Source organism: Rutilus rutilus (assembly GCF_951802725.1).
Source record: "Rutilus rutilus genome assembly, chromosome: 15".
Lineage (NCBI taxonomy): Eukaryota > Metazoa > Chordata > Actinopteri > Cypriniformes > Leuciscidae > Rutilus > Rutilus rutilus.
The window spans coordinates 20,916,294-20,928,339 of NC_140220.1; the positions used below are offsets into that span (position 1 = coordinate 20,916,294).

At 39.6% G+C, this 12,046-nt stretch overlaps 2 protein-coding genes across 2 annotated transcripts; both read right to left on the reverse strand.

The window, feature by feature from the left end:
* Positions 1–4,327: 4,327 nt before the first annotated feature.
* On the reverse strand, positions 4,328–7,055 carry gjd2b (gap junction protein delta 2b). Its single transcript, XM_084432719.1, has 2 exons — positions 6,750–7,055; positions 4,328–5,801 (listed from the first exon to the last, which is right to left on the reverse strand). Exons 1-2 carry the CDS (start codon positions 6,818–6,820, stop codon positions 4,958–4,960), a joined length of 915 nt encoding a protein of 304 aa, XP_084288845.1. The 5' UTR covers positions 6,821–7,055; the 3' UTR covers positions 4,328–4,957.
* A 1,617-nt stretch (positions 7,056–8,672) lies between these two features.
* actc2 (actin, alpha, cardiac muscle 2) lies at positions 8,673–12,046 on the reverse strand. The gene is made up of 8 exons (XM_084433230.1): positions 11,962–12,046; positions 11,189–11,333; positions 10,822–11,061; positions 10,595–10,679; positions 10,345–10,506; positions 9,881–10,072; positions 9,124–9,305; positions 8,673–9,037 (listed from the first exon to the last, which is right to left on the reverse strand). Exons 2-8 carry the CDS (start codon positions 11,315–11,317, stop codon positions 8,894–8,896), a joined length of 1,134 nt encoding a protein of 377 aa, XP_084289356.1. The 5' UTR covers positions 11,318–11,333; positions 11,962–12,046; the 3' UTR covers positions 8,673–8,893.

Here is a 12,046-nt window from a genome sequence, read left to right on the forward strand (position 1 = left end):
GGATGAAATATTTTGAATGCTAGAAATAAACTCGCAATTTTATTTTTATTATTAAAGTTCAATTCCGACTTTATAACACGCAATTGCGACTTTATATCACGGAATTATGACTTTGTATCTCGCAATTCTGAGAGAAAAGTATTATCTGTTAGAATGTTTTATTCTGTGGTGGAAACAAGCTTCCATAGAATTCTGACTAAATTCTGGATGAATGTTTGAATGCTACCGATCCTGATCTGAATTCTGACTTGTGATGCGGCCTGAATCTGAATCACACCGTGTTCGTTCGTTGAGAACTGGTCCCCTGACTGTTTCTCCCAAGGTTTTTTTTTCTCCATTCTGTCACATGATGGAGTTTGGGTTCCTTACAACTGTTGCTTTTGGCCTGCTTAGTTGTGGATACTTAATATTCAACAATGGCTGATTTGACACTTACACCATTGGATGAGAACTGAACTGAGCTGGACGATGACATCACTGTTTTCTGCAGAACTGCTTTATAGATAACTCATTTCATAATTGATGTACTTTACATAGTGAACGGAAATAATGACTGTTTATTGTTGTCTTTTTAGAGCTGCTTTACAGCAGAATTAAATTCTGTTTGCATCATTGACTCATTATTTTCCTGTTTATCCCTGTAAAGCTGCTTTGAAACTGTGCTGTATAAACAAAGGTGACTTGATTTGTTGAACTGGGGTTGGAGATGAACTCTGCAGGACAGTGGCCCTCCAGGAGCTGGACTGGACACCCAGTCTTAACAACATCAAATGGCACTCTTTCTTCACAGTAGGAAGAAACAACAGAGCAGTCTATCTTAGAAGGCTTCACCTAGGGCAACCTGGGATTAAGTGTCCTGTTCAAGGACACAATGGGGAGCTTATGATTTGCCCCGTCTGGCCTTAGAATCCACAACCTTTGGGTTTTTAGTCCAGCTCTTTAACCACTAAGCCACTTCGAAGCTATTTTTACCACATAGGAAAGAAAATTGAAAGAAAATGCCTTTCTTTTTCTCTGTGTCTAGTAAGTGTGTTGCAGTGTATTATTTTGAGCACATTGTTTCTTGTGGGGACTTCATACATGGACAAAAATGTCTGTGTTTTTCTCGCTGTTGTGTTTCGGCAGCTGTTCTTGCTGACTGTGACTTTGTGATTCCGATGACTTTGCCGGAAATCCCTGTGACTGACGGCTGATGACAGGATCTCAGACCAGACAGGCTTTTCGGATGCCTCAGTCGATGGTTTGGGCACATTGACACGTTTGAACTCTATTGCAGATACCGTGAAGTGTTTTGATTATAATATAATACTTGCATGGGCTCATGTCTCCCAGTCTAATGAGACCCTGATGGCCAATCACGGCGCCTGGATCTTAAGTGGACATCTGATTGGTTTGTTGCCTGAATCACCTTATACACAGAACCCTATAGGCATATGACTGTGGGTTTTAACAATTACACAGCACTTTGCATGAGTTAGTAGAGTTTCTTTTTGCAAGAGTCTAGCAGTATATTATAAACTGATATACAGTAATCATGTATTTCTCAGTATCACCATAATACTTAAGCTCAAAGACGCTTCCATCAAGGTTTGCATTGGCGCACTTTTGCCTTAATCTTTTATTAAGCTTCATAGATGAGGGGTGGAGGGGTGGTCGGGGGTTCTAAGCATCAGCATTCCCTAACCTGCTTTAGAGAATTATAGCTTGTGCCGGTATATTGAGCTTGAATTATTCGAAATGCTTTCTAAGCATCTCACAGTACTGAGTCTGACTGAGAGCTAAAAATAAACCAACACACAATCCTTTGAATTGCTTAAAGGTTCCACATTTGAAATGGTAATATGTAGCTAATTTATTTGTTTTGGGACATGATGTATAGTCTAACAGAGCAATATATAATCAAATTCATAAATTCTATAAATATTTTAAGGCACTCTTAATTTGTTTTGTTTTGTTTTGTGTGTGCTAGATTCAAATGATCAAACCAAATGGCGTCTGCAAACAAAACATGATAGAGCTTTTCTACAAACGTTTTATTATTAGCCATTTTGAAAGGACGATTTTGCAGTCGTTTCCAACTGTTTTCTTGGTAAGTTTAGTGGATCTTTACATTAACTATCAACATACCCACACATTATATTATATTATATTATATTATATTATATTATATTATATTATATTACATTACATTATATTCAAGTTTCAAGTTATTAAATAATTAAATTAACTATGATGAAGTTCTACAACCTTTGATAAAAAGTACATTTAAAAAAATCACAGATCTTTACATTAACTATGAACATTTCCACAAAGTTAGATATTATATTATATTATATTATATTATATTATATTATATTATATTATATTATATTATATTATATTATAGTATATTATATTATGTTATATTTTTGCAGCTGATATAATGTATATTATAATTCATTTATTATAATTACCTGCAACCCAATATAGGGCAAGCGGTTTAAAATGTATACTTTATTTGATTTTATTCTTTTAATTTATATTCTAAATATTTAAATATTATAATAACATATTTTTTTATGTTTTTGTCCCTGACAAACTTTTTTTTGCAAATGTTTTTGCTTAAAGTGTGTTTGTGCTATTGTTCTTTTAAAAAATAATTCCACTTGGTTTGATATTTTGTTATCCGATGCACTGGAGTGTTAATATACTTTTTGAAATTGCCTTTATAAAAATATATTATTATTTAGCAGAGCAAAGTTTTAAAAACAATGTAAATTGAGTTATTTTATCATATTTTTATTTCTGCCGTACAACAGGATTGATTCATCAAAGAAGAAGATATGTAGGACTTTTTCGGACTTTTTTCAGAGAGGGGAAGGAACTAATGAGAGAGGCAGGGTAGGAGGGGACAAAGTGAAACTGTACAAGACACACACACACACACACACACACACACACACACACACACACACACACACACACACACACACACACACACAGCAACAGCCTCCACTGATGTCCTGTCAGGTTGGACCTTCGCGGTTTGTGTTGTGTCAAAGAGGAATCTCAGGTCCCTGCTGAATTCCAAATTGATCTGTCAGGATGTTCGGGCCAAGATCCCCCCACCTCTGCTGGAGAGTTGGCACTTTTGTGAGTCTCAGGCCTCTCCCAGTCTGTCAGCGGAGAGAAATCCCGGTTTGAGGCCACCGGCTGCAGTGTTCAGCAGTTTCTCTGTGACATTGGCACAGGGGTAACCGTGACATCTGCAGGGACCAGACCTCTGCTGTACAGTGATGTTGTGTTCAGGGCACCGGACCGGGAGGAAGCCTCTGTCAATGTGTCAGCATGACTGAAGCTGGACAGGTAGAATCATGGCGCTCGGATCAAATTTAAGCACTGTGTTGCTGAACCAGTCAAAAAAAAGATAATAATACATGCAAGCATTTCAACTGACAGGAAGTTGATTCATGGGGAAGATGACTGGGACGTCAATCCCTTAGGAAAATGGCACTTTTTGCTGATGCTTTAGAATAAAAATCCCCCAAAAATCATAAAGCAATGCAAACCACACAGCATTTTTAGTGATGGATTCCATCATTTATTATTATATTTTTTTTAATCTCACATTGTTGCTAACATCATTATTATTAGTATTTTTTTTTTTTTTTTTTGAGAAATAGAGCACCAGGGGAAATGGATCTCAACCCCGTATTCACTGATTTCCGATCAACTGTGTTTTCTATGTACTTCAAATGTAATATACTTTTCAGGAATGCAAAATAATGTATGTATGGTTTCTTTTTTCCATTCCCCAACATCTCACATTAAAGGGATAGGACGTCCTTTTGAAAGCAGTCCACACAAAGAGTTTGTGGAATTCATATCTCACGATAAGGATTACAATATACTATAATATGTATATATCTATGTACATATATGGCACTTGAATACATAAAAGCAATATATCTGTTTCACACAAATGAAAGCAACGGGCGCTTTGGTGTCAAAAAATAAATAAATAAATACATACAAAAAAAGATAGACAGTTAAGCATTCTGCAGCATTGGCCAGTTCACCGGCTACCGATCTGCAAGTCAGCTTAAATATAACGGAACAATAACTTATGTTAAGGTCAGTGGTGCAAGCACAGGCAACCAAATCATTTAAGATGCCAGTCTATCTAAAAGTGATATGATTTATATAGTATGGATAAACATATATGAACTGCGGTCTACCTAGTTGCGGTGAGTAAACTGAAACTATCATATGTGCAATCTAAAACCAGAATGAGAATACAATATAATAAAACAAAAAAGACCTTCACAGCACGATTCGGGTTCGTTTTGGCTTCTTTAAAATCCATATTTAGTGCAAAACATATTTAGGGTTCAACTGATCATGTGAATGAAGAAAGAAATAAACATTGTCATAAGCGTTCCATTCTGACCGATAAAAAAGTTGCATCAGTGCCCTTGAGTAACTGATAAGGAACAGATTGGTCCATTTGTTCTGGTTGTCCATAACAGACAAATAATATCCATCAACCCCACCATGAAACAGGCGAGATGAACAGTTCACAATAACTTCTCTTGTATATAATCTAACGTCGTGGTTCTTCAGTTTTTTGCACATTTTAGATGCCAAATGGAGCCAAAAGTGAAAATTGGGTCATCATTTAACTCACCCTGATGTCGCTCTGTGGAACACAAAAGAAGATATTATGAAAAAAAAAAAAATCTCAGTGGCTTTAATGGGGTCCAGTGTTGTCGACTTTCATTGCATGGACAAAGCAAACATCTTCTTTTGTGTTCCACAGAAAAAAAAAAAAGAAAGTCATACTGGTTTGGAACGACATGAGGGTCAGTAAGCGATCAGGCTCCGAGAATTGAAATGGGTGTTTCGGATTAGGGAAACATCCAAAACGTGCAACCTGGGGTCTTCCTGGACCTGGATTGAGCACCACATGAAGATAGCATTAGACGTAGGCAGAGTCACTCGACTGGGTGCGGCCGAAATTAGGCATGCTCATCCGGGGCAAGTCCTTGTTTCTGATCTCATATATGGACTTCCTCCTGGCCTGCACCCCCCTCACTGCCGCTTTAATTTTCCTCCAGCCCAGGTGATTGAGTTCCGCCAGGTTGAGCACCACGCAAATCCCGCTGACCGCGAACATGAAGACGAGGAACACGGTTTTCTCCGTGGGTCTCGAGACGTAGCACTCGACGTCTTTGATGCAAGGGTACCGGTCGCACTCGTACACGGCGGGCACGTTGAATCCGTACAAGAAGTACTGCCCCACCAAGAAGCCGATCTCCAGCGCGTTCCTGAAAACCACCTGAATGATGTAAAACCTCGAGATGCCCTCTTGTCGTCTCATTTTAGATTTGGTAGTTCTCATGGCCGAATGAGGGATCTCTTTCACTTCCATACAGTCGGGCTCGGATTCTTTGGTGGAGTTTTCGGTGTTCTGGAGTACTCCGTTCACTATGGTGTTTTTGATCTTTTTGCTGTCGTCTCGTCTCATTGAATCGGGATCTTTGTCGAGGGACAGGTAGACCATGGAGTATCTGCGCTCCTTCTGTTTGGCCGACTGATGCACCGAGTATGTGATGAAGCACAGACTGGGAGTGCATACCATGATGATCTGGAACACCCAGTATCTGATGTGAGATATAGGGAACGCTTTGTCATAGCAAGCTTGGTTACAGCCCGGCTGTAAAGTGTTACACACGAACATGGACTGCTCGTCGTCGTACACGGTCTCTCCGACTATTGCCACGATTAGAATCCGGAAGATCACCACCACTGTCAGTAGGATCCTTAAGAGACAAAGAAAGATATATTTTAAGTTCATAGTGTATCTGCTCCAGTAGTCAAGTAAAAAATAAATAATTGAAAACATCCTGTTAAATTTACTATTAAAAACTGGCAGTCCTAACCATATTTCATGAATGCAACTGATTTGCTTGTTATCTGATAATGATAAAATATTTCAGTAACTAAATTAAATTTGTACAATGCTTTGTTCTTTCCCTATACTGATATGTAGTACAAATTGTTAAACAGATGAGCTCATAATGAATTACATTTCATTAAACCGACACAAACAGTAGCGTTCAGCATTATAGTGTACATTTACCTACACAAAACATAATCAAGGTACTGAAATAGGCTATGTACAATAACCAATTAGCATCAAATGTAACATAAAACACTCAAAATTGACATCTGGCAACCACCTTTTTTACTGATTTCGAGTCGAATATAACACAGATTGTCACCGTTAAAACCGTCACTTATAGTATTTCACAGTAAAATGACCATGTGATGTCTGTTAATTTTTTATTGTATATAATATGGTAACTTACAGCTAACCAGTTAACAGTTTTTTTTTTTTACTGTATCATTGTACATTCATTGGCTGTGCAGATTGACGCGGGGAGCTGTCCAGTGCTGAAACTCTCTCCACAGGCAAACGCGCGCATCCAGTCAGGGCGCGCACAACATTTCTTTGAAAGCATATACGATCTGACATGGAACAGTAATCTTACCGATGGCACAAAAGCTTCGTTTATCAAAATGTGCAGTAACAACAGCAACAAAAAGCATTATCTCAATTATTCGAGCGCTTTTCTGTCCTTGCAGTGCAGAGATCATTAAGTTCCAATCGCCCTTATTCAGAAGGGTCACTACGTAATGACCTCAATGGTTTTTTATTTTTAATGTACTAAGCAATCAATAAACATTTTTCCACTTTTTTCCCTCACCTCCCGATCATAGTAGAGTGCTGTTGGACAGCCGCCTCCAGGAGACGCTCGAGAATTGTCCATTCCCCCATGGCTGTTCATTCGGAGACGCTATAACACAGTGGACCGTGTGAAATCAAATGCGAGCTAGTGTTCCGCGTCTATCGCTCTAAAGGCGAGTGTAGTATCGGGTGAATGCATTGATCAGTCGCTGCTGTCCACCTTGTCGTCCACGCCTCGCTCCGGAGCGCGCGCCCTCGTCTGAGGTCCTGATTAGTCTAAAGCCTTCCTATTTTCTGTCTCGCGAGCAGGACGATAGGTCGCTCTGAGCCTAAACGGAGGGGAGTATAATGTTTGGCTCGTGCTAATCCCGCTTTAAGTAGACTTCCCACTCCTCCTCCCCCCTGCGTCACGCGCAGACAGGTTGTCGGAGAGAAATCAGAACAGCAGGATTTATCCGTTTCATTATTCTCCGAATATGCCAGAGATGCACTGATTAATCCGTAATAAAATCATTGGTGATAAACTCAAATCACTGGGGATGTCTGTCTCCGGCTCACACACACCCACCAGCGTGACAGGATGGGAGTCCGAAGCAGATTAGAGTTTAGTGTGCGCGCGCGCTCGATAATAAACAGGGCGCAAATCGTGGGGGGTAATTATAAGACTTGAAAACCCGCAAAGAAAGAAAGTCTAAATGTAAGTAGCGGTTTCCGCACGCGCGCTTCACATAGCGATTGATAAAGCAAGACAAGCTGTAATTATACTTATTTATATCATGTATCATGTATTACATATATTCATAATAGATTTGCATATCGCCACCTTCCTAAAATAATTGCTTAAGTCATTTTTTTATAAAAATGATTATTATTATTTTTTATTTTTTATTTTTATTTTTTTTTGCATCTCCTCATGATGCTGGCCACCTCTGGTAAAATCGCCCACATCCTCAGTTGAACAGATCATGCAATTCTACCCCTGTAGTATAATGGCCTATGTCAAGAGTGTGACTTGTTTTATTTTGCCTAAGTCAAACAACAATGAGACTTAGGCAATTTTACAAGCTTTTCAAGATGGCAGCTGCATCAAGAAGAACGAAAATCTACTTAACCTCTGAAGTTAGGTTCAGTTTTTTTGTGTTTTCTGAAAAACCTGAAAAAATTACTAGGGCAATTATTTTTAGGTGACGATATTACAAAATAAGAACTTTAAAATGTGTTTTGACGACATTTAGCCAGAGGCGTCATATTGCAACGGTTGTTGCTCGAGACCGATTGGTATCTTTATACTTATATTTTAGCAAATATTTCAATTTAATATAGTAGACCGCCCTTACATTCATTGTATTTTCGCACACACTGTTTACAATTACAATGCTATACGTTTTCTGTTCTGCAAAACGCATGAGATTACAAGCGCATATTTTATAACAGCTGATCGAGTTGGTTAATCTGAACTCTTCACATCAAGCACAGTTCCATAACCCTCACTTGCACCCTCCTGCAGGTGATGAAAGGTAATCAAACATCTATTTGTGGTAAAGGCCTGTTGGTGAACTTACAGTGGTGAGTAATCGCTTTAGGACAACCCACTAGGATGATGGAGAGATAAAAACAATGCATGACAAGCAGGGGATATCCCTCAACTAGTTGAGACTGTAAAACTGATGGGCAAGCAATGTTTGCATATATTTATAGTGCAGGTAAGATAAAAATAAATATTCTCATAAGCCTGAAGAGGGCATCTTGACAATGAGCTGCGTCCTCCTCTAATCTCACTTCGCCTCCTAGAGAGCAGCAGCTATTTTAAACTGGGTGCTAATTGAAGTTGCAAATATGAATCCATCACAGCTAGCTTTTATGCAGACCTGTGCTGTTTTAACGAACAATGCATGTCTTGTATCAAATTCAAAATGCTTCTGGAGGAAAAAGATGATTTCTTCACAAATTCCCCGGTCTTGTTTATTTAAAAACCAATAAATATTCACATACAAATTTTGTTCTGAACCAGTAAATAACTACAAACAAATTGCACTTTGGTGTAAACATACTGTACAAGGAAAAATACAGGCAATATCTGCCTGCATGCATAAGAGGCGGAGGTAATGTTGAGGATTTCAGTTTTTTGCATCCATAATCAGTGTAATATGGGTCTCCTGGCACTTAGAAGCACTTCCTGTGGACGATGGATGGGCCAGCCTCATCGTATTCCTGCTTGCTGATCCACATTTGCTGAAAGGTGGACAGGGAAGCCAGAATGGAGCCACCGATCCAGACGGAGTACTTGCGCTCAGGGGGAGCGATGATCTATGAGAAAGAAGACACGTGATTATTACAAATCCAACAACAATAAAATAAGACCGGAAAGCTTAATGACTGAATAAATATTCAACCTTGATCTTCATGGTGCTGGGGGCCAGAGCTGTGATCTCCTTCTGCATACGATCAGCAATACCTGGGTACATGGTGGTGCCACCAGACAGGACATTGTTGGCGTACAAGTCCTTACGGATGTCGATGTCGCACTTCATGATGCTGTTGTATGTGGTCTCATGGATACCAGCAGACTCCATACCTTTGGTAAGCAAAAGAAGCAGTGAAAACTATTAAAAATAAAGCTAAAAATAAAAGAAAATATGTTTGTAGCTTCATTTTTGCTAGCAGCATGCAAATCTTTGGATGTGACTACACAACACCCAGACAGCAACATAGTGTCGGGCTAGATCCAGCCCACATCTGGTACGCGTCGAATCAACATGTACCAGATGTGGCCCGGATCTGGGCCAACACTATGCTGCTGTCTGGGCAACTATGTAGACCTAATATAAACGGAAAAGTTTTTCCTTCGCGTTTTTCGTGTACCGATGATGACATTGATCCCTGTTCACACAGATCCCTGAAAATGACTAAAAACGCTGTATTATCATGCCAGGCCAGTAGTTGGCGATGTCACTTTATAAAGAAATATTACGCGCCTACAGACTGAACACGTGCACTTTGAAACGAGTTTTCAAAAGTTTGCATGTTCAGGCCCCCAAAACGCTGTTGTCATGTAAATGAACGGCCAAAACGCATATGTGTTTTTAGCTGAAAACGATGTCGTGTAAACGGCCCCTTAGACACTAGTAAAATTAATATTATATCACCCACCAATGAAAGAAGGCTGGAAGAGGGTCTCGGGACAACGGAAACGTTCATTTCCGATAGTGATGACCTGGCCATCAGGCAACTCGTAGGATTTCTCCAGAGAAGAGGAGGAAGCAGCAGTGGCCATTTCATTCTCAAAGTCCAGAGCGACGTAGCACAGCTTCTCCTTGATGTCTCGCACAATCTCACGCTCAGCTGTGATAATGAAATTCCAGTTTTAACAGTATATTAATATATGGTTTGATCACTCACATTGTAAAAAAGTATATGATCAATAAGTTGTAACAACATGTTTTTACATTGTTTTAACTCATAAAAAATAAGTTAAGCAATTTTCAACTTTTTCATTCAAGATTCAACTAAAAGTCAGTTTAATGTAATTTAAGTTGAAATGATTTAAACATCCAAGTTGATTGTATTTAAAAATTTAAGGCAGCAACTTAATGAGAGCAACTTAATAATCATACCAGTGGTCACAAAAGAGTAGCCACGCTCAGTCAGGATCTTCATCAGGTAGTCGGTCAGGTCGCGACCGGCCAGATCCAGACGCATAATGGCGTGGGGAAGAGCGTAACCCTCGTAGATAGGGACATTGTGGGTCACGCCATCTCCAGAGTCCAGGACAATACCTACAAACGACACATTTTGTTTTACAGTTCTAGACAAACCTAAAAGGAGTGAAGTATTTCAATGCATGTATTCGCAAACAACACTCACCAGTGGTACGGCCAGAGGCGTACAGTGACAGCACAGCCTGGATGGCCACATACATGGCAGGAACGTTGAAGGTCTCAAACATGATCTGCAAACGAATGGTAGCCAGACATTTATAATATTTGTGACAACAGGGTGAGTAAATGAGTTCATATTTAGGGTGAACTGTCTTTTTAAGTTTGTGGAGTCATTGAATGTGCACATGTTTGGGAATGTTCAAGTAAGTTTACCTGTGTCATCTTCTCTCTGTTGGCCTTGGGGTTAAGAGGAGCCTCAGTGAGAAGGGTGGGATGTTCCTCAGGAGCCACACGCAGCTCATTGTAAAAGGTGTGGTGCCAGATCTTCTCCATATCATCCCAGTTGGTGATAATACCATGCTCGATTGGGTACTTCAAGGTCAGGATACCTCTCTTGCTCTGGGCCTCATCACCCACGTAGGAATCTTTCTGTCCCATACCTACCATGACACCCTGTTAGGGAAGAGAAGATAGCAATAGTTCAGTACTGTATTATATTTACATTTATGCATTTGGCAGATGCTTTTATCCAACATTTAACTTACAGTATGCCATAGTATGCTAAATATCGTGATTGTACCTGGTGGCGAGGACGACCAACGATGGAGGGGAAGACAGCGCGAGGCGCATCATCTCCGGCAAAGCCAGCCTTCACCAGGCCAGAGCCATTATCACACACAAGAGCGGTGGTCTCATCGTCGTCACACATGGTGTCAGCTGGGATTCTATATGAGGATCAGAAACATATCTGAACATGCTGCGAACATCGAAGTCATTTGCATTCCTGCCAGGCTCAAGCGTTCTCTTGAATAGACAAATAGACCACCATCCCATCTAAAATTCTTCTAATTCACTCTTAGAAATAAACATTCTTTGTTGGCATATGGTTCCATGAAGAACCGTTTACGTCCATTGAATCTTTCCATTGCACAAAATGTTCTTTATAGTAGAAAAAGGTTATTTATTCACTCTGAACCCCAAACAGTTCTTCTATGGCATCGCTGTGAAAACCCTACTTAGCAATTTATTTTTTATTTTTTTATTTTTTTAAAGAGTGTAGTTCAGTACCTCATGAGATGCAGACATGCTCATCTTTGATTGACTTATCCTCATGACAAAGTTTCAAAAATAAGAACATTAGGCCTAACAACATTTCTGAAACTCAAAGTCAGCAAAGTATTCTTAACTGGCAACTCTTAAGCCTCGGAAATGTTTGTTTAGCTCAAGAGTCAATTATTTTCATTATAATTCCAGCGATATTGCAGCAGAACTGGCCTCGTTTAAATCCTGGCGTTCAGAAGATCATCCCATTAAATGAAGTCTGACATTTCTGAAAGCTTTAGCTGTACTTACCAGATCAGCACCAGGAGCTGGTTCCCTTGGAGAGTGAATAGACAACGCCTTGAGAAGCAGCCAATTTATACTCCACGAATGGCCC

Bases quoted from the DNA above. Each gene is read 5' to 3' on its own strand.
- gjd2b (XM_084432719.1), bottom strand. From the start codon at position 6,820: ATGGGGGAATGGACAATTCTCGAGCGTCTCCTGGAGGCGGCTGTCCAA. The intron at 5,802-6,749 runs GTGAGGGAAAAA...TTGTCTCTTAAG, and splicing joins CACTCTACTATGATCGGGAG to GATCCTACTGACAGTGGTGG.
- actc2 (XM_084433230.1), bottom strand. From the start codon at position 11,317: ATGTGTGACGACGATGAGACCACCGCTCTTGTGTGTGATAATGGCTCT. The intron at 11,062-11,188 runs GTACAATCACGA...CTTCCCTAACAG, and splicing joins TTGGTCGTCCTCGCCACCAG to GGTGTCATGGTAGGTATGGG. The intron at 10,507-10,594 runs GTGAGTGTTGTT...TGTCGTTTGTAG, and splicing joins CGCCTCTGGCCGTACCACTG to GTATTGTCCTGGACTCTGGA.